This window comes from Ruditapes philippinarum, unplaced genomic scaffold, assembly GCF_026571515.1.
Source record: "Ruditapes philippinarum isolate M1 unplaced genomic scaffold, ASM2657151v2 ctg615_1_1_1_1, whole genome shotgun sequence".
In the NCBI taxonomy this organism is placed as follows: domain Eukaryota; kingdom Metazoa; phylum Mollusca; class Bivalvia; order Venerida; family Veneridae; genus Ruditapes; species Ruditapes philippinarum.
The window spans coordinates 279693-303601 of NW_026853829.1; the positions used below are offsets into that span (position 1 = coordinate 279693).

Here is a 23909-nt window from a genome sequence, read left to right on the forward strand (position 1 = left end):
AAATCATTGAACCGGAAAATGCTGACAATATGCACAACTAGACCTGGTACTGATCATTCCTGTAAAGTTTGGATGAAATTGCACCAGTAGTTTATGAGCAGTAGTCCCGACAAGCTTTTGTGTATCTGGCAACACACAGAAAAAAACACCTTTTTGTCAAAGGGCCATAACTCGGCCAAAAATCATTCAACCGGAAAACCCATGCAATATGCACAAGGACTTGAGCTACAGATCAATCCTGTAAAGTTTCATTGAAATTGCATTAGTGGTATAAGAGAAGTAGTCCGGACAAACTTTAAAATTAAATTTAATTAAAGGGCCATAACTCTGACAAAAATCATTGAACCGGAAAATGCTGACAATATGCACAACTAGACTTGGTACTGATAATTCCTGTAAAGTTTGGATGAAATTGCACCAGTAGTTTATGAGCAGTAGTCCGGACAAGTTTTGTGACGGACGGACGGACAGACAGACAGACAGACGGACAGACAGACGACGGAGAAGTGATCCCTATATGTCGCCACTACTCCGTAGAGGCGACACAAAAATGAAATAAACAGAGGTCATTCATTTCTCCACAATTGTATAACTAAAATGCTATGGCTCTTCAGAATGTCGCCCGGGATCTAACCGGTAGGGAAGTTTGGTTTGCTGGGTCGTGTGGGAGTTGCGTTCATTGAACGCCGTCGTTCCTTGTTGATCTTGTTTATCATATTGTATTGCTTGCAATACTTTGTTATATGGGCATATATTTAAATAAAACAAAAAATACCTGTTTGCTTACCAAAATTTATTTTATGTCTATTTGAATAACATTTAATGCTAAATAACATGAAATATTGAATATTGTATTTGATATACTAATATCTAGATATCAAAACTTCCACTATATATTACTAAAATTTGAAGCAAATAAGGTAAGAAATCAAGTTACAGAAGCTCGCAAAATCTCTGTATTAAATTGTAAAAAGTAATACTTAGCAAATCTATATTTGCACGCAAATATAACAGAAATTTGTTGGATAACAGTGTTTTTAACGATCAAAACAATGGATTAGAGACTGTTAGGTACTTTCTGCCTTTTTAAAGTAGGCTGATTGTGAAATAACTACCCATACATGTGGAATATAAAAAATAGCAGTTTGAATTCCATACAAAATACTATATCTGTACTAATACATATGTTATTTAGCCAATAAAACTATAAAGAACACCAAAACTAACAAGCTTTTGAGAAATAAACATAAAAAGTATTTCTGGGACATAACGCCATCTTAGTACAGTAACGGTCTTACTAAAAAAGATAATAGAGTTAACCCGCTACTGTTCCGAGGTGATGATTTGGTCTTTAAACATTTTAATCGATTAAATGAATACGCTTGTTTTATATTTATTCAAACAGCTACACCCCGTGTAAGATGACAAATATTACATTTTTGTTTTATTTTTAATTCCCATTTAAATCTACATCATATTTTATTTAGACAGTAATGACACTAGTGCCTAGTCCTTGCTGAAGAAGAAATCCGCTGAAAGTTGAATAAATATAAGGATCACCAAATAACTCGCTTTTGACTATAAGATTTTGGACAGCCACAACATCCCCTTGTTGAATCTGAATGACTAATGTTTGACTTCCTTGATCATACCTACCATCCGTACTACGTGCATAAGCAGATGCCTTGATCAGTCCATTTACTACCAATTCACCAAACACTTCCTGATTTCGATCAACAAAGATTGAAGTGTGAAAAACATAGAGACCTGATACCGGTGCAGTAAAAACGCCTTCATGAGGATTATAGCCATTTCCAATATTTGTTTCTACGTGGTCAAATGGTATGTTCTGGTGAGCTCCTAAATTGTCCACACTCTTACTAAGACCAGCGGTAAACGCAACAGTTAATTCATTATCCTTCGTCTGCTGAATTCTGTTGACTGAAAACATAAATAAATGTAGATTTCTTATCATATTGAAACAAAAACCGTATTTCTTAAGTTGAGTTCGCAGTCTTTCGGTCAATTGGAGATTAAACATTTACATTTTCAAAATTGCCGATTTGTGCGTTCTATAGGGTTGTGCTAGCGGGAGTGGAGGGTAACTTGCACATTCCTGTACAGTCTATGTCTAGGCTCAATGAAACCGAGCCTGCAACATTATCAATTTTGCCATTTTGGACTTTCTTTAGGAAGTCCTTTCCTCTCTATTTTTTAATTCTGCTCATAATGATAAAAATGTTGATCATAATTAACTGAACCAGCAGGTATAATACTATGTTTATTATTTAGATAACATTTGTATAATTAGGATAACAAAAGTCAAAGTCTATTCATACACCCAAAAGCATGACAAAAGGTGTCATGTCTCTTCAAATAATTAAATCGAATATCATACCTGGTGTTTCTTCAGTCATCTGTTTTGTTTTATCAAGGACACTTTTCTGTGACATTTCCATATGTTTTACACGTCGAATCAGTTGTAGGATAAAACGATCTTGATGATTTCTTTTCTTGCGCAAGGCAGCTATCTCATCCTTTTGATTCAGCAGTTGTTCATTGAGGAGACCTATTTGTTTTTTGTGATATCGCTGAAATTCGTTAAGCATTTGCATTTGTTGTTTACTGAAATCCTCAAGGTCATCAACGCGTTTAAGAAGTTCCCGAACGTTAAAATCATCCGGAGTTAGTTTTGTGTTGACCGATGAAAGGTTAATAAAGTCTGCCACCAATGAAGCAAAATTCAAGATTAAACAAAAGTACTGTAAAGGAGACATATCAAAGTTCTAATTGCAAATACTGTAATATTTCTTATCTTAAGACGTGACGTCACGTTTTATTTAAAATAGTGCATACATGTTATAGGCATAAAGCAGTGTATTCATATAATTGCACACATGTAGCTATAAAAGGAACGCGTGATAAAAAGGCCAACATATAGTCAAATAAACTAAATACTGAATTAACACGGCAATATCATAACTAACATGAACTTCTGTTTATACAAAAATGACTTTCATATGCATTTTGCAAATTATTGTTTTAATAGATCCATCTTTTCTAACGTATACAGCTTTATCATGTGTGGTGTGCGCTATGAATTGGCTTTAATTACACAAAAGGTGAGTAATATCCCCAGCCGCCACTTTGACTTTTCGAAAAGAAAGGCTAAGGCAAATATTGAACTCGTCATATCTTTTATGATGTTTCATAAATGTACCAAATAATAATTACAATTAATTGCCTTGTTAAGAGCATTATCTTCTTTTATCGCATTATCTTTGTAAAAAACAGATTTCGAGGTAAAAAAAGTGAGATAAATTTGTAGAAAAAAGTTAGCCAAATTTGAGTCAAATCTGTAACTGATTGGGTAAAATATTTGATATTGTTTAATCCTCTTTTAAAGCTGAAATTCACGGGATTGTACAAGAGGCAGTCAAATCGTCTTTTTCATTAATCTTAGATGGTGTTCTTAACGGTCTGGAAACTAGAATAATGTCATTAAAAAACGAAAATAGTTGTCTCAAAAGTGAAAACGATAATTGTAAAAAAGCTGTTAAGTAACTTGAGTTATCTGCTGATTCAGCCGAACGTACAGCAGAAGAAATAATGTCCGATTTTCCGGATGTCCAGAAACAACCGATGAGAAAACAGCTCAGATTGTCCTGGATATATGTAAAAGTATTGGTGTCGACATAATATCAATGATATTGACATTACCCACAGAACGGGAAAGCGTAGCAGTTCAGTAAAAACACACACCTATTATTGTAAAATTAAACTAAATCAAATTAATTAAAATTACATCTTCTCGGGAAAAACATTTCCCATCCTTATCGACTTATTGATGTACATTGATTTTATCCAGATCTTTAGTAAAACGCATTTTAGTAGATATGATTAACATCAAGTTTCCTGAATATTTACATCAGTTACATTAATCATGGTCCTATGGTAAAAACGTTTGACTCCAATTGAGTCATAGACATACTTATGTATTTTATACCATTAGCAATGGATCCTGTTAGAACAATGTAAGCCAACATGGCTCTTTTTGTTGAAAGTTGCCATCTATTTATAAGGTTTGACAAGTATGTACATACAAGTTGTCTGATATGGCGGGTCTATGATATTGGTAGCTCATAAAATCTTTATTGTTTATCCATTGACATGTTGAATTACTTAAATGGTTTCTCCTAAAATCACTCTTGTGTCCTGTACCATTTCATTGTCTTCTGTGTGACCTGCTGGTATGGCTGGATTATGTCAGGGGGTTGCGTTATTTAACCTTTGCTTTTTTGATCATTGTTTTCATTTCTTTCTTTTTAAGAACTGCCCATTATCAGTTGAAGATGTATAGACGAAAATTGAAGGTTAGTCAGACAACAGTAATTTAAAAATATAACCTGGTCAGATTGCACAGGTGGTAAAGTCTAATCATTTTGGTTCGGACGGTTTAAGGGTTATAAGGCTTGCATTATTTCCAAACTTGTCATTTTGGGCTATGCTTTAGGGATTCTAATTTTCTCTTATTGGAGAGGTCATCAGACCTGTCCACAATGTTCAGACTGATTGCTGGCGGCATCCATTTTTGCGTATCTGATTGTAGTGAATGAATCTCATTTAAAGCGTAAAATCATTAGGAGCGGTCTACAAAAATGGTTTTGCGCATGCTTCGTTTCCAAATACGACTTAACTTGAACGAAAAATTAACATCGAAGTGAACAAATTGGTACATAGAAAACTCGGAAAATGTCATTTACGTTACTTAGCGCTACGTCGATGTTTCGTTCCGTTTTAATGTTTTAAACCGTAAAAGTCGATTACCGTTACGGTATTGTTTTCTGAATGGCGTTTTAATAGTTCATGTTCCGATAAATAGTGACAGTGAACATTATAGCAACAATAACACCATGCTCTAATATATGACCGAGTAAACTGTGGACCGAAAGTTTACTGCTCCTAAATCTTTTGAACCGGTATGACTAAATAACGCAACAGTGATCTTTTGGCGCAAATGGCACAAATTTTACTAAAGTTTGATTTTCGTCAAATATTGTGGTTGGAGGCATGCAGCTTTATATACTGTTTATTCTAATCAAATGCTATAAACATTTTTTTTATGTAAATCCTGGTCTTAAAATTGTTTGATTAACATACTTTATGCTCGTTTTGGAAAATGTAGAGGAAATGTTTCCATATACTTACCAAAACATAAACCGAAAATTTGCTTATTGAATTTTACAAGAAACTTTTTGATAATACTTTTAATATATTTAATTTATTTTAAATCTAGTTCCCTTTGTAGAAAAACTATCCCTTATGCGCCAAGAAAAAGCCAATTTCTCTGGCATATTATCTTTCAAAACAGTTTAAAACAAACTTTCATTATGATACTATATTCAATATATGTACTGTGCCTCTCTTAGTTCACGGTATTTAACGCTTTGAAATTGGAAAGAAAACAACAAATGAAACTTATGGTACAAAATTGTCATAATCTATAACATAAAGGTATTTTCTGCAGTATGGCGCAAGGAAACAAGAATATATTCAGTCAAAGTCAATTCTAATGCATATGTCGGCCATTTTGAAAACAGTATGTCATCATTTAAATCGCAGCAATGGTGTTAATTTCAGTTTTTTCATGTTTCAGTTAAAATTTCTACATTTGTTCTGCTTGATTTTAAATATTAAAATTATCCTTACTTTGTAACTCAAAATTTATATTTTTATATACGAGAACTCTCAACTGAACTCAGCGGCCCTCTTTACTCTCTTTTCAACTACTCTCTCCAAATGTGTCAAGTTCCTGATGCTTGGAAAGAAGCAAACGTCTCTCCACTTTTCAAATCCGGTGATCCATCTCTAGTAAATAACTACCGTCCCTCTTATTAGCACTATCAATAAAGTTTTTGAAAGAATCATATTTAAACATACATACAATTTCCTTCATTCTAATAATATTCTTACCCCATTACAATCAGGTTTTGTTCCTGGTGACTCTACAATAAATCAATTGACTTACATATACAATTTATTTGCTCAAGCCATTGATTTTGGAAACGAGGTAAGAACAGTTTTCTGTGACATCAGGAAAGCGTTTGATCGTGTATGGCATAAGGGCCTTATCTATAAACTTAATAACATTGGAATTTCCGGTCGTCTTTTACTCTGGTTTACTTCCTATCTTGATAACATAAAACAAAGAGTTGTTCTTAAAGGTTGTACATCTTCTGATAATTATATAAAGGCTGGTGTCCCTCAAGGATCTATACTTGGGCCACTTCTTTTTCTAATATATATAAATGACATTGTTCTTGATATCAAAGCAAACATCAGACTTTTCGCTGATGATACTAGTCTATTCATTATTGTTGAAGATCCGCTATCAGCTTCCAATATTCTAAATACAGACTTGCAAACAATAGACAGATGGTCAAAAAAATGGTTAGTCAAATTTAATCCTTCAAAATCTGAATCAATGTTAATATCCCGTAAAACAAGACAAGTAATTCATCCGTCCATTATTATGCAGGGTCAACCAATAAATAAAATAAATAATCATAAACACCTAGGTATAATTCTTTCAAATGATCTTCGCTTGTCGGCACATCTTGATTACACTAAAACTAAAGCCCGGAAAAGAATAAATATAATGAAAAAACTTAAATTTACACTTGACCGGAAGTCTCTTGAGACCATTTACCTTTCATTTATTAGACCTATCCTTGAATACGCTGATGTCTTATTTGATAACTGTACCAAATTAGAAAAAAACGGAACTAGAACAAATTCAACATGAAGCTGCAAGGATAGTGACAGGAACAACCAAACTCGTCTCTATTGACTACTTATGTCTGAAATTGGCTGGGAAACTTTAGAAAAAAAAGAGATACAATCATAAACTTATCTTATTTTACAAAATGAAAAATAATCTCATTCCAGACTATCTCTCTGATCTTGTCCTTTCTTCTGTTGGCTCCGAACATCGATATCCCTTAAGGAATGCCCAAGATATACAGACCATCCGATCACGCACAGATTTTTACTATAAATCCTTTCTACCATCTGTAATAAGAGACTACGCTTGCCGCTTTTAAGCGCAGTCTTAAAAGTGAAGTATCAAATATACCGAACTTCTTTTACTATGGTGAGCGAAGAGACCAAATAATGCATACCAGACTTAGAACCAATTGTAGCTCTCTTGCATCTGATTTATTTGATAAGAATATTGCCGAGTCTCCATTGTGTGATTGTGGGGTGGTTGAAAATTCCTATCATTTTTTCTTTATTTGTCCAAAATATGTACATCTACGTCCCAATCTACTAAACGCTCTTTCCAACTTTTGCACTCCAACTTTGCATGTTATTCTTTATGGAGACCCTGCTTTACCTGCGGACTCCAACACTGCTATCTTCGCCGCTGTTCATAAATTTATAAGAGATACTAAAAGATTCTAACATGTAATATACTAGTTGTCATATAACATAGTGTTCACACAAGTTGTTTTCCATACATGATGTTCGTACCAAAACGACAAATGATTTAGAAACATCCGCAAACTCCTCTTTTCTCCATCTTTCTCTTTATTATTTTCTATCAATTGCATACATGTATTTGTATTTTTTTTATTTTTTCTTCATTTTCTTTCTTTATAGGGTTTAATTAAAATTATAATAAGCCATGTATTATATGAACATATTGCTTTTGTTAAAGGAGAGGACTACCATGAGCTATTGTAGCTCTCGGTCCAATTCCTTTCTGCTTAAATTGTAAATTATTAACATGTATATATTACCTTGAATAAAAATATGTTTAAACCAAAAATTATATTTTCAACAAACAAGAACATTTAGAAAATGATGTTTGTTTCAGACATACGCACAAATTTAATGGACTATTATTGCGTTTTGCAGAAAGTTGTAAAATGTTGTTCTGTTTTACGTAAAAATCTAGAGATTTAAAATATTTTGCACAAAAACTTTGTTGTATAGGTGTAAAAAAATATATGTTAATTCTGACTAATTTTAACACTGGTCACATGAAAATATGCCATTACCGTGTTATAAGTGATAACGCGGAATTAGTGATGTTCAGTATATAATAAATTCTATTTTGTTAATTAATTGTAATTTTTAACCACTCATTGTGTCTTTTATGCAAGAGTATCCCCAAATATTTTCGAATTAAACAAATCTTTCATAGCAGCAAAAAGACCTCTCGCATGCTTCTTTTTTATAGAAGCAAACTTGTTTTATAACTTACAAGTTCATTAAATTTTGTATGCTCAAATCGAAATCCCTTATGTTTAAAGACTAGACTTTTCTCTGTTTTGAATTGCCACAGATTGAATTACAGAACATTGAATTATATCTGGACGAAAAACATAGCAAGCATAAGTTATAACTTTGGTATATTTTAATTGAAACAATGAAGACAATGCATGTACTAGGTGACAAAATAATTTAATGTGTATAAAGACATTTACGAACCTTGCTGGTGGTCATGTTTAAGGGGATGCGTTCATTTAATTCCGCCCTTCCTTGTTGATTTTGTTTTTAATATTTCAAAGATGCAGTAAATATGATAATTTATATCACAGGCCGTTGATAACGAGCGATACAGGAGCAAGCCAAAAAACATAAATGATTCATCAGGTCCCACGGTTATAAACATTTAAAAAATCTAAACTCAGTACTTAGTTCCATGCCCCGAGTCCGACCTCAGTGGAGATTTAGCTCAAAGTGAGATTATAAAACGCCTGAGACCGATCTCAGTTGAGCACAAAATGAGTAGAGTTTGTTATTTATATAAGTGGCCCGCAGTACCGGAAGTCTACAGTTTGTCTGATAAATATGGAGCCGGCAGAAGTATAATGTGTTCTTCCAAAAACGGATATCAAGGTGGACAGTAGCAGAGGAGGCCACCGTGATAAGTCTCGTCCATGGGAACGAGAATTTATTGTTTGGTGCCAATGTAGGCCCAAACATGGAGAGCATAAGATGATCCCCGCAGAAATGCTGGGATGACATTTGCCAGCAACTGTACAGGTGAAACAATTGGCATTTGTTTATTAATTTTAAAATGAATGGTTTATTCATGTAAAATAAATAATTTGACATAATTAAAAGCGTTTCCGCCGAAGTCAGAAAATTATAAATGCATCTAATAAATCCCCCGTATGAGACCCGACAAATTCCCTTGAAAAAAAAAAAACAGTTATAGTTAATTTCCTTTGCAACCTTGACCTAACTCATGATTTTACGACACAGCGAGAGAGATGTTTTCAAGTTTTTCCTGCTTATGATGGACAAATCACTTTCTTTTAAAAAGGAGATGGGTGGTAAATATTTTGAAAGATGTGTCAGAATGCAACATGTTAATTATACACACACCTTTTAATTGGTTGAAAGTACACCCGTTGGTTGCGGGTATAACAAATGCGTTTTAAGTAATTATTATAAGCCCAAAACAAATTCGGACAGATTATGCCCCCTTGCGTCCGTCCGTCCGTTAACAGTTTGATTTCCGGAGCATAACTTAAGTTTCGATTGGCCCACGATATTCAGACTTCATAGGATGATTGTCCATATTGATAAACCTAAAGCTATAAATTTTTTATAGGATGAACAACCATATCCAAATACATGACCCCTATTGATTTTAGGGTCATAAGGTCAAAGGTCAGGGTCACAATGATCTTTACACTGAAAACCATAATTTAAGTTTTATTTGGCCCACAGTGTTTAAACTTCATAGGATGATTGTCAATATTGAGTAGAAGACCTTATTAATTCTTTGGGTCACAATGTCAAAGGTCACTATTGCCTTAAAACTGAAAACGGTTTTCGCTCAATAACTTCAGTATTAATCAGCCTACAGATGTAAATTGTTCAAGGTTACAATGACCTTAACATTGAAAATTGTGGTTTCTGGAGCATAACACAAGTTCCATGATTGCCTATATTAATAAAAATATCCATATCTATATTGGGGTCACAAGGGCAAAGGTCAATATCAAATGTCCTAAATATTGTAAACAGTTTTTACAACTGTCAAACTTCATAGGATGATCACTTATATTGAGTACATTAATTATACGCCCCAAAAAAGTGCTTATATTATGTTATACCACTGGCGTCCATCCGTCGTAAATGGCTGTTTTACAGAAGTCACAATTTTTATTTGTATATTCATTCAAGACTAACACTTTTCGGGCATATAATATGCTCCGCCTAGCGTTGATGCAATAGATTGCAGCACAATATATCACAGAAATATACCTCTATAAAAAGAGACAAACAAAGAAGATAATATATCGGTTATCAGGCTTAAAACTGACTTTTATGTAGTAAGCCCAGGAGGATCCCAAAGTATTCTTAAGGTGCATATGCATTGCATATATAAATACTGACTTTAACGTTTTTATATATTACAAGAAAAGCCCGGTTATTCCGTTAATTTATTTCTGTTTCAGACAATCAGGCTGAGAGAAACAGAATAATACATCCCTTACAAAAAAGATTCGATGACTCGTGCATAAGAAACAATTATACATTCAATACCATTAGCGTTTGCAAGATGGAATGTTATTTCTTAACATCGTGTTATATCAAGTAATCGTTTTGTCATTTGACCCTTTTGTAAATTGTGTTTTGTTAAATAGGAAATGACTGTCGGTTAAAGTTGAATTATTCTGATTGATTTGCCATGGGACCAATGCATAATTCTTAACGAAAAAGTACGAAAAGATTATCGCAGTGCATTGAATTAACACTAAGGGCAATTCGTCTTAAGAATAGCTGTATCAACGAAATGTGAAATTGTGTTCGTTTACCATCACAATGTAATTTTGTATTTTCATTCCAATTCAAAGTTAAGATTACATTTTATTGGAAAAAGAAATTTTGCTAACCATTTTACTTTCCTTTAATAAATCCATATAAAATATATCCATGTAAACTACAAAGTTAAAAATATTAGTGTCATATTGAGATGTTTGAAAGCAAGATTCAATACTAAACTTCTAGCATCCACCAGTGCATATAGAACTATCGATAATAATTTTATGTTGTGTAGGTTTAACAGGTTTATGCCCTGTCCTGTTTGTGTTTGGGGTTCTCTTCGGCTCCTGGCCGCTGGTCATAAATTATGACAATCAACAAATCAAGAATCAATATATGATTTTTTACCTATATAAACTTAAAAGAACACTGATAACCAGTAAACAGGTATATTAGTTGGGTGCGTGGATTTTGAGGTTAACTACTGTCAAGTATTGCGTCGAATGATCAATACATACGTGTATATAACGCAGGCTTACTTATACAGTCAGTGTCTTGGTCACTGATCATAACCATATGAGGTAAATATTGGAAAACATACGATTATCTACGAACAAAAATAATTACATTTATTGGGTATAATGGGCCTCATAATCGGACTATAACTGTTTAATAATAAATCATACTTTTAAGATATAGAAAGAACGACGCCTATCTACTACTTTAGACACCAAATAGCAAATAAGAGTATTTTTATTATAACATCCCTGTATTGTGGCGACTTTCATTTGGTATCGTACAAGTTGCAACACTGATTGGGGTTTAAACAATCTTTAAATAAATGGATAGATCTACACATAGGAAAAGTCTTTGTTTAAATTTTTAAAATGTTAGAATATTTATTGAACAGTAAGAAGAAATATATAAAAAATAATTATACCTTTTACATCTAGTATATTCATTGATCAACTATAAATCTAGTTTAAACAATTTCAATTATTCTCAATTAATTTCTCTGTTAAATTATCTTATTCTATTTTATACTCTAATTTTCTTTATTTATATTCTGAACTTTCAATATTTTATTCTGATTTTCCATCCCGAAAATCAACTCATTCTCATTCTGAATTCTCAGAACAAACTTACTAAATTCAAAAATAAGTTCTATTTATACTGAATGAATTCTGTCAGAATTGGCAGTATTTGGCAGAAAGTGTGAAGTCAAAAATAGCAGTGGCAGAATTGAGATTAAGCATAGTTCTGCAGAAAAACATACAAATATATTCAGTGGTTATCTTTTATTTATGCAAAGTTCAATTCAACTGGATATATAAAATGTTATATAAGCATGACATACCCTGAAAACATCATCTGTCAAAACCCAACGTTTATAAGCAAGGAAAAAGCCCACGAGAAATCAATGACGTAGAACGCATAATTCAATGACGTAGTACACATAAATGTTTTAAACATGCCGGTAACTCACAATCAGACAAATCATACCAAAATGCAGACAAGATCTACCGCTAGAAGGTAATTTAATCGTGAACTTTATATTGAACGGTAAGAGCTTCATCACTGAGAGTAAAAATATTGTAAACAATACCCCACCCACTTTTTAATCATTATGTAGTAATAAGAAGTTTACACTGAAAAATACTCAATTAAAGAATAATGTAAGCAGAATAACTATTAAATCACCTGATCCTTGCATTATATTTAAAAACTTATTTCATAACATGCATATAATAACAAACATTCTTACATTACCTTCTAAGTATTGACCCTTTGCCCTTGAATTCCTTGCTCAAGTTATTGTTCCTAATTTATTATTTATAATTTCTTTGACTGATATATCGTTGTCAAGAGATTCTTAAAACAAAGGTGTATATCATAACATTCTTCAAAAGGGGGCATTGCAGTACGTCAACAACAATGCTAAATTTGATTATTTTTAAGGTGTGTACTAAGGTGTAGAAAGTATCTGTCAGACTAATTATCTCCATCACAATAAAGCAGCAAACAAATAAAAGCAACCACTAATGTTAAGGTTTTCATTCGTTTGGTTTTCCAATTATTATCTTAGAACGGATAATTGTCTAAATTATGGTAGCAGTGTGTTAGTTGGCATACAGAAATGCTAATTAACAGTCTTCACTTCTTCTGTAAAAGGATAACTAATCTTTCTACGGTATTGGTATTTCCTATTTACGTCGCTGCAAGTGGAAGTTACAAATTTTTTTCACGTTTCGTGTTTTTTTAATGCAGAGGGCTTACATTTTAAATTAATTTCCAGCAGTGGTAGTCCATGTATGAATGGTGGATGACCTAACTAAACAAGCAAAATAACAAAATTTAAAATATTTATGAGAAAATAATTAAAATGTTATATCAAAATTTATCAATTGAGGTTTCCAATTATCTTTTGAATCCGAAGCTTATCGATGCAATAGATAACATTTTCACAAATAACCCAACATTTCCTAATTGTTTAAAATAACTTACATTTCTTCTGAGTTTGATACTTTTGATTGCAATGCTGGTTTTGATAGACAAAGTCCATCTTTCTTACATAATAATAACGAATGATGGTATTACAATTTTGGTATTTATATATATTAGATTATGTAATATAACTCTAATTAAGAAATCACCTGTGCGTGCTTCATTCCGAATTACAGGCTATTAGCCAGTCTGGCAAATCCCAACTGACTTGTTTTCGGAAATTGCCTTCTCGCAAAGAAAAGAATATGCATTTGTTAATTTTCTAAATGACTTTAGAGAATAACCACTTCTTTTAAGTTCAGGCGCGTGAAAAATAGAATCTTCTTCAAGTATATATTTGAAAGTGTGCTATATTTAAAAACATACATTACAAAATAAACGGGAATACATTATATTAATATTATGTATCATATTTTTATTATTGAAACACAAAACAGATAAACCACGTCGAGATGATACATTTTAAAGGTATGCATATTAAAACAGTACAAAATATTGCATGTATTTATTGGCATCATTTCTTCAGTGAAGCCGCCGTTGTTTGTTGTTTTTTTCTGCTGATTTACCAATAATCCTTGATAAATTTTATGTTTTGTGCAGCATGTATACTTTTACTGATAGGCGATAGGAAAATACAAGTATATGCCATTACTCAGATTAAATCTTTATTTAATACAGTTAGAATTTAGAATCCTCACTTCAGAAAGTTGAATATGTGTTCATTAGTTCATTCTTATGTGCATCTGGATAGTACTTTTGTTATTGAAAAATTTCGGTATTTGTATATCAAAAAAGTTTTACATAAATCCAGAAAAGTTTTCAATTGACATGTAATAAATTCAATTCATTACTTTTTATAATGAGAGTACCTGTCTTGGGTCGTAAAGGGTTGCGTTCATTGAACGCCGCATTTCCTTGTTGATCTTGTTTATCATATATTGGTCTGTAGGTCTGTACGTACATGTAGGTAGCCTGTACTATTTACCCTCTTTATCATAAGTATGTTGAACTTTAACTTAAGAAACTGATTAGTTATGATTAAAAAAACTGTAAGAAAGGTTTTATTTTAATTCAATATACAGCTATTCAACAAATACGTTTATTTGATATCCTTTACATGCTTTTTTCTGTTAGACTTGTATTCAATGCATCAGTTTTCTAGGTACCCGTATACCAAATTATTTTTCACGATTATAGTTGATCCTTATATCATTTTACTTTTATTTCATAGAGCCAGCATGGTAATTGAGTAGAAGCTTATGTAGATGTAATAAATGTTGCCTGTTTTGGCGAAGCTTGTATCTTCACATTTTTGCCATCGATGCTGCCATAGCAGAGATAAAGTTTCGCTTCTCGGAGAAACTTCCCACTCATCTTCTGTTTTGGAAATTTAAATGATTCTGTATGTCCTCAAACGCACAACAAATAACGGGCAATACGAAACTTGTATAACAGTGACATACACAAGCCCCCGATGGCAATATGAGCGTGATGGCTAGCTTTAATCCAGTAAAAACCCCAAGCGCGATTTGCATGTGTCTTAAATTTTAGCCAGGTATCGCAGTTCATTGTGACACTCACTACCTTTACCGTTGTATTGTAATACAATTAAGGATAGTCTAATTGATGTATATAGTTTTTTAATCATTATAAATTATTCAAATACCTATCAAACAACATAGAAGATTAAAATATGATTAAAATATAGGAAACAAGACCAACAAGGAAAGTGTGACAGTATTAAAGCGTGATAGTGCAGTCCGTGCGTAGTGGTTTCATGAACTCTCATCGCTTTTAGCAATACTTTTTCCAATTCGTTTATTTATAAGTTCATGAACAGATTTACCACCCATTCTAGTGATTATATTTTTTTATCATGCAACTTACGTGTGTTTGAGTTTGTGACGTTTAATAAAGGCTTTGTCCAGTATTGTTCACTCCTATTTAGTCTTTGAGGTCTTTTCCCCTTAAGATATAAATGTTTAGACATTAAAAAATTTAAGTTTGGCTGAAGGAAGTGAAAGAAATCATAAAAGCTTTTATTTTTATTTCTTTAAGTTTTTTTTATATTTGGTGTACTTTAATGGTTTCGAAAACATTTACGCATCGGCCAATTACCTGAACAATCGTTTGCTTCGTTTACTTGTTTGCAATCAATACAATTACAATCACAATGTATAGTGATTTAGTATTTTGTATGGATATACAAATACTACTTTGTTGACATTTTGCTACTTTTATTACAAACGATTTCACATTTTCATTTTGCAGGTCTTTCTTCAGGTAACAAGCATGTAACAGCTTTAAAACTTTTACTTAAACGTTATTAATTTCATATATGCCTTTTCTAAAGAGGTAAACATTTATTCTTTTCAGAAACATAATGTGCCTTTAAAATGAACTTTTATGTTACGATGTTATCACGCTACTCCAATTGTCCAATGTGGGAGCGTCATCAGAGATTTGATCAAATAGTTAATACGACGAAAAATAATGTATCCGTCAGAAATAAAGATGATATTTTAAGCAGGGGTTGTGTTAAAAGAAACTGTCAATCATAATTTGGAACAATGTCACATGGGGTTAAAAACTGAAGATTACTAAAAAAAAATTCAACTTTAACCCATTACTTCAGGAGCATTTTGTGAAAAATGGCTGTTTTCATTGAAAAGTCTCCCGTTACAAGTTCAAATTGCTATAATACTATAAAAACTGCCTCAATACTAATCAAACTTTGCACAAATGTTGACTGGGCCATTGCCTTTGCAACAACATGCTCAGGCTTAAATTTTCTGTTACCATGGCAACGAGGGGACATCTCAAAATTGCCAAAAAACACTATTTCGCGTTGATTTTGTCCATCAAAATTGAATTCAAAGTGCTGCAACTTCTAAATGGATTGAGATAGAGTCAAATGCTTTTCAGCTTTTGTTACATGTTACCTTATGATTAATCTGGGGTCATATTTAGCCTCTCACAAGTCCAAAATTTTCTTGGCGATGAGGGGGACTGCCGCCCCCTTCAAACCCTCTGAACAGAAGGGGGCACATCCCCCTTCTGGCAACCCCCTGATGTATCTTTTGGTTGGGGGCCGCACCGAAAAAGTGGTCACTTTTTTAACATTTCTTAAAATAAACAAAAAAAACAAACAAGTGTTAATGGCCTAAATAAGGCATTTTTTACCATTTTAGACAACAAAAGGGGAGTGGGGGCTTGAAAAAGGCGTTTATATCGCGTAATGGATGAAGATAAATTTTATTATTTCTTTTACCGTTTTCAACAACCAGTGACTTCTATAGAAATAGTCATAGACTTCCATAGCAACCAGTTACTCCCCATAGCAACCAGTGAGTCGCATTTAATTTCTATTGCAACCATAGATTTTTTAACACAAAATGAGTTGCCATAGCAACCAGTGACTTTCCATAGCAACTGGTAAGCATAATTGCAACTATAAACTTTCCATAGCAACCATTGACTTCCATACCAACCACTAACGTTCCATATCAACTAGTAACTTTCTTTAGCAACTATTGACTTCCATAGCAACAAGTGATTTTCCATAGCAACCAGTATTTTTTATAGCAATCATAGACTTCCATAGCAACAAGAGACTTTCCATAGTAACCAGTGGCTTCTGGATATTTTCTGGTCCTTTGGGATCATGGACCGTTCCGCGACGGATATTTTTAACCAATGAAAGTGATCCGTTTACTTCAGTGCGGTATTGCTTGTTGCTACCCGCCATCTTGTGCTCACAAGCTTTCACTTGGCAACTGCTACATCAAAAGTAAATACCGCGGTTTTATTCAAAATGGTGCGTAGATGTGCCTGGGGAACATGCAATGCAGATTGCAGGTATCCTGATAAGATGATTGGGGTCAGATTCATAACATTTCCTAACCCTAAAACTCAATTTGAGAAGTGTTTACGGTGGATAAAGGCATGCGCCCGACCGCATGAACAGTTAAATGTCAGCAGGATTAACAAAAATAAAGTCGTGTGTTCAACGGTAAGTGAATCTGTAAGAAATGCTGATTTATACATGAAATGATTTACCAAGCCAGGCTGGCTTTTGATCTGTTTGATGTGTGCCACTTTGTGGATACATGTTGTTGTCAGTTTATTTTGACAGTTCAATTTTAGTCTTCAAAGCAACTTATGAACTAGCCTAATGAACAAGTCTATGCCTGAATAATGTTGAGCCTAAAACTGGCCAGCCTTAAAAATAATTAACTTCAAAGCAACTTATGAACTAGCCTAATGAACAAGTCTATGCCTGAATAATGTTGAGCCTAAAACTGGCCAGCCTTAAAAATAATTATAAACTGCTCCAAACTTTTTTATATTTTCATAATACATTTTCTCTTTGACTTTTGTCAGAACATTCATTATCAATTCAGTAAAAAAGCATATGTTGATGCATCATGCATTAAAATGGCTAACTTCATGGTGGTAGGCTATAAGTTACAAAAAAATAGTGACCATGAAAATAATATAATTTGTTAGAGGACTGATCTTTTAACCAATAAGTAAAATAAATATTGGTTATTTTGTTAAGCATACAAAAAATACTGAAAAGCCATTTTATAAATTATGACATTACCCTTTTCAGCTGGATAAATGGTTACTGTATACAGATCTTTTGTTTCATTTATATGTCATATAGAGCTCTACCTCCAGTATTGTTACTTTTATTTTATTTTTTTTCAAACACAAGTAATCACTATTCAAATAATTACAGCACTTCATGGGAGAAAATGGGCCAACTGATAAATATCCAGATCCCCTGCCAGCTGATGGATCATTGCATCTCCTACCAGACCACCACCAAGTGCAGGCGGTTGGACTTGGAAGCACCTATATCATTTGACATTTTGGTTGAACAAGAAAAAAACAAAGAGTAAGGTTAAAATTTCAAATTTTGTATTTATTCATTAATGATAAGCCTTTGAACAATGGCACTTTTTATTTAAATCATCTGAATTTGTTTACATATCTGTAAAATCAAAAAGTGAAATAAAATTCAACAAATTTATTACATCAGTATATTTAATAGATAAATAAAAACTTGTTAAACTGACTGTACACAACTGTAACTTCAGTAGAATTTTGTCACATTGACATGAAAATTTTGAAAGAGAGTCCATGCATGTTTGTCTTAGCCTACACAGAAAGCCTTTTTACTCAATAGTATGCTAATTAACACAGTACTAAATATTACATGTGTGTTTGTAACAAATAAGGGTATGTTATAATAAACAAATTGATATTTGTTTCTAATAGGAATGAACTTCACTCCATGCTCAAATATAAATTTTGTAAATTATGAAACAGTCATAATTACTGATACTTATGCATCTTCTTTAATTATTTCAGAAATGTACAAACAACTACAGATGATGGAAATCAAAGAAATTATGAACTAAGTGGACAATGTGAAGTTGGCTGCCAAACAGACAAAGGTATTGGTCATGACACATTAATCAAATGTCAATATGTAACTTGCACATGTATATCATATTTATATGGCCAAGTATAATTTAGTGTAAACTTATATAACCCAAACTTCTATGTAAAGGTTATATTGCAAACAGTTATTTATGCATGGCCATATAAGCTGCAATATGTCATTCACACATTAAATATAGTTTGAAACTATACATTTCCATGACTGCAATGTAAGAAAGGATGAGCATACTGTTCAAAAAAACTGGCTAACACATTTAGCATATTTGTCATAAATTCAACATCTGGTTCAACACGCTGAACAAACAAGTCGGACTCATTTGGACAATATACAATGAAATCACAGAATGAACTACCTGTAATCATGAGCTGTCCTTGAACCTGGGCATAGTATGCATGATTTGATTTCAGTACAACCTGGCCATTCTGATCAGTGTGTAAAAAGAAATTATTTAATTGGCAGCAAGCATCAGCAACAGTCAAGTCTCTGGCACTATAGGGACATTTTATTTCTATAATCCCTACTTTTCCATTATCACAGAGTTTTCCATCTGGGGTTGCACCTACAAATGGAAACTCATTATTTACAACAAAACCACATTCATGAATGTGTCTTCCAGGAAACTGAGCTAGATATTTAGACTTGGCTTTGCTCTCATTTCTTTTCCCATAAGATATAGATGGGGCATGAATATCTTTACTGGTAGAAAATAAACGTGACAGTAATTTTTCATTAGGGGGAGATTTCCTTAACATGATATCACCAAAGTTTGATGCTGTTAGCCTATTTTGTCTAGCTTGATGCCATGTTTCAGACATTGCCTGGTTTCTTGTACATTGCTCTAATGTCTGTGGGTCTGTTACTGTATAATGACTTATTAAGTGCTGAAACTTTTCAGGCAGTCTAATTTGTGATGAGTTTGTGACACAGAGGTTACCACAGCCATTTGTTGTTACAGGAATCATTGACTTCAAATTTCTTGTCTGAAATCAAAATGCATATATATTATTTCAGAGAATCAAGATGTTCATCTACATGAGGAAAACTTGCAGCTAAAAATTCAATTATTGGAGAAAGACAAAGAAATTAATAGACTGAAATCAAAATTACAACATCTGGAAAGAGATATGAAAAAGAAACAACCATTTTCTGCAGAAGGAATTAGAAATAGGGAAAAGGATATGAAAAACTTGTTTAAATATTACACTGGAATAACTTATGTCAACTTTTTATTTTTGTTTTCTTTTTTGTTTCCAAATTCACAAGAAACTGTTAAATATGGTAGGACTGACACTAAGCTACTATCAAATGAAGATGCACTTCTTCTAGTACTATGCAGATTGAGACATGATTTTGGACTGAAAGATTTGGCAATGAGATTTAGTTTATCTTTGCAGTCAACAGGCATTGTATTTAACAAACTCTTAGATATTTTATATTTTAAATTTGGTCAGATTTCACTGTGGCCCCCAAGGGATGATATTATATCTAGAATGCCAGCAGAATTTAGAAAAGATTTTCCTACAACCTTAATTATGATAGATGGAACAGAATTCAAAACTCAAGTACCAAATGCATTAGCTCTTCAAAGTCAAATGTACAGTGATTACAAATCATCTACTACTCTTAAAGCTTTAATTGGGTGTGACCCAAGTGGATCTGTAATTTTTATTTCTGAGCTTTTTACTGGTTCAATATCAGACAAAATGATCTGTGAAGAAAGTGGATTTTATGCCATATTGAAAGATTTGTTAAACCATGGTTACATTAATCCAGGTGATGGTATAATGGCTGATAAAGGATTTACAATACAAGAGGAACTTAATAAACTTGGCCTTGTGTTAAACATTCCCCATTTTCTTCTTGTTCATCACAAATGTCTTCATCTGATACTTATTTAACTCAAAAAATTGCCAAACACAGAGTTCATGTTGAAAGAGTAATAGCTAAAGTGAAGACATATAAATTGTTGTCTCATAAAATTCCTACATCATTATTTAAACAAGCTAATAAGATCTGGTCTGTTTGTGCAATACTTACATTACATCAGAGAATATTTGTAAAAGACAAATGACTGTCTGAGTTGCAATAACTTTGTTTAACAAATGTTAACATACTACTGCCAAATTAGTAGTTATATTATTACTTGATTGATTTTGGCTGAATTTGTATTAAAGATATACTATGCTCAAATTTGATATTAGAAAATATTGATAATTAGTACACAGTAAATATAAAATAAACATGTATTGACTTCACACAAAATAGATATGTTATGTTTAAAATTCTACATACTATAGGTGGTAACATTATGAATATACATGTATAGTGTCATTACAAAAGCCGTCAGTTTTTTTTAAAGAAAAGACCAACTTTACTTGACCTGTTAAAGGGAATGCAGCTTCCTATACATAGTTTATTTAATATTTTATCCAAATTCAACATATTCAGTAAGAATATCATAGATTTCAATAAATTTCTGTGATAAAAACATTTTACCCAAGAATGAGCATAGAGTATCTTCAATTAAATCTTATCTATATCACATAGATGTTAAAATATTGTATGTAAAAATATATTACCTGATATGACAGAAATGAACCAAGCTGAACTTGACCAAGATCTGTTGTAACTAATGGCCTCTTTGATGAGAGAAGGTATTCAAGAGGTGTGCCTTTGGCCCCTTTTAACTGCTCTATATCATAGCTGGTAACCTCTGGAAGCCTGTAAATTTATGTGAAAGATTTCATAAATTAAAACATTCTTTACAAATTTTATACATGTAAAATGTACAAGTATCTGACATTGTTGTTAAAATGTATATAAGTAAAACGCCTATATGGATTTTGTTATAGTTATATAATATAAATAAAGAATGAAATTTTAAAAACATATGTGTAGTTACTTTTGTACTTTGTTTAAAATCTTACTTGTACTGAGTGTCAACTTGGCATAAAACTGGTTTTCTCTTCCTTGTCTCACAAGCTTTGGCCACCACAACATGGTTAAGTGGGACAGGCTCAATCTTCTCTCCTCTTGGAACATGCCATTGCTGGGGCACACTTGTACAACTCAACTGGTCAGGTACATTACTGATGTTGTGTAGTTTCAGCCCTTGAAGGGTTTTCACTAGACCAATAATGTGGGAACAGTGGCCTGTTAATCTGAAATATACAAGACTGCACATTATTATTGTATCAAACAGTGATTCAACAATGATGGTGATAAATCATGATGATGATGATGATGATCATTTTTGTTATCATTAGATCTGTTTTGATTAAGTTGACAGAAAAAATACACCATGACTCTTCTGTCTATGATATCTTTTTTCTTTACTGAAGAGAATTAATTTTAAAAAAAAATCCGACATAGTTATACATGTATAATAAATAGATCTACATAATGGTGTATAGTATATACATTTTTTTATATTTTTTATTTATTTATTTTATTTTATTATTTTATTTTTTTTGGAAAGTGGGAGGGGTGCAATTCATTTTTTTTATTCTAAAATAGAGAAATACAGAATCCCCAAAGAAAGCCTACTTAAGTTGTTGACAATTTTACGTACTTGATTACTTACCCAACCTTACAAGAGCAGTACGACTCTGTTATAGTATCTTTAAGAATCTCAATATGTAGAGTGTGCGGCTTTTCGTTTTTCCTCATTGATCTCCAACACCGAGCAACAACCTTTACCTTGGGTTTATCGTCAATATGAACCTTAATTTGATGGACATAGCCTTGAAGGTAGTAATTTAAACCTCTTTTTATAATCCTTTCCATAAGACTTCTGTGATTAGGTAGAAAACTAATAGATATATTATCGGGCACATCTTCTAGCGAGTCGGTTGTTGTTGATACGGCCGCCATTTTGGATGCTGGCTTGTGAGGCATAGCAACAATCACTAGGGATTGCGCAATAGGCGGAAATAATCGGAACGGTCCATTGATGCAAGCACTATTAAGTGTGGGTATGGAGTACCGCTCAAGCCGGTGCTAGAGGGCGTGAGGGATGTTGCACATTTTTATTTTCCCTCATCAAACCGAATCTGCAACTCATTTGTAATTGTGTTGTAATTAATGCTTTCGAGGGATCACTTTGTTTTCAGATTTTTATACTTCACAACAGCAGGTGTCAAGTGATGTGTGGCAGCTGTCAAACGTTGCCCGTACTTCACTTCAGTGTTGTTATATTTTTCTGGTCCTTCGGGATCATTGATGCCAGCGAGAATTGAGAACCCGGTGCTAGGGTGCGTGAAGGATGTTGCACATTTTCATTATCCCTAATGTACAGACTCAAGCAAACCCGATTCTGCAATTCTCTTGTAATTTTGGTGTGATAACTGTTTCCGAGGGATAACTTTTATATCAAGCTATGACTTTCAATGGCAACCATTGACTTCCTTCAATTGCAACCACTGAATTTCCATAGCAACCATAGACTTCCATAGCAACCGGGGACTTCAAATAGCAATTGTTGACTCTCATAGAAACCTCTGACTTTCCAATGCAAAAATTTACTTTCCATAAGAACCATTGACTAAAGTTAGCATCAGTGCGTCTTTACGCAACGTTTACATTGCGCAAATGGCGTTTCGTTGAATGGTTAATACACTAGTGTATTTTTTTTTTAATCTGATAAGTTGTGTATGAAGCTCATGATAATGTGATATTATACCAATGTCCATTTAAATTTGAATTATTGTAGTGACAATGAATTATTTATATAAATTTCAAATTTCGTTTGCTTCGCTCTGAAGAATAATTTATGTATTTCTTTTCATTATATGCATGTTTTTGCAAAGACATTCACCATAAAACAAGTGATACTTTATTGATACGGTTGACATAAATTTGATCAGCCTACGCTTTATTTAGAATGTTCATCTCCTATCTAATTCATTTTTGATCAGCAGATGTTTTACGACGTATGCTTATTATAAACAATGGCACTAATAAATCTGACTGGTTAATGATGAAATAAGATTCTCTAGATAATATCATTACAATACCCAATACAAAATGTATATTGAAAATTGATTTATTTTTTCAGAAATTATTAACAGATGTAAGACGAAGCTAGTAATTGATGGACGGTTGATAAAGATATAATATGACGGGACATATTGTAACTGTCAAA

General features: G+C 32.7%; 2 protein-coding genes across 2 annotated transcripts; both read right to left on the bottom strand.

Annotated features, from left to right (window-relative positions):
* Positions 1–786: 786 nt before the first annotated feature.
* On the bottom strand, positions 787–2816 carry LOC132738092 (uncharacterized). The gene is made up of 2 exons (XM_060725521.1): positions 2399–2816; positions 787–1941 (listed from the first exon to the last, which is right to left on the bottom strand). The coding sequence occupies exons 1-2, from the start codon at positions 2775–2777 to the stop codon at positions 1484–1486; spliced, it is 837 nt and encodes a 278-aa protein (XP_060581504.1). The 5' UTR covers positions 2778–2816; the 3' UTR covers positions 787–1483.
* A 15341-nt stretch (positions 2817–18157) lies between these two features.
* LOC132738102 (uncharacterized) lies at positions 18158–22713 on the bottom strand. The gene is made up of 4 exons (XM_060725538.1): positions 22350–22713; positions 21694–21927; positions 21346–21487; positions 18158–19746 (listed from the first exon to the last, which is right to left on the bottom strand). Exons 1-4 carry the CDS (start codon positions 22661–22663, stop codon positions 18952–18954), a joined length of 1485 nt encoding a protein of 494 aa, XP_060581521.1. The 5' UTR covers positions 22664–22713; the 3' UTR covers positions 18158–18951.
* Positions 22714–23909: the final 1196 nt, after the last annotated feature.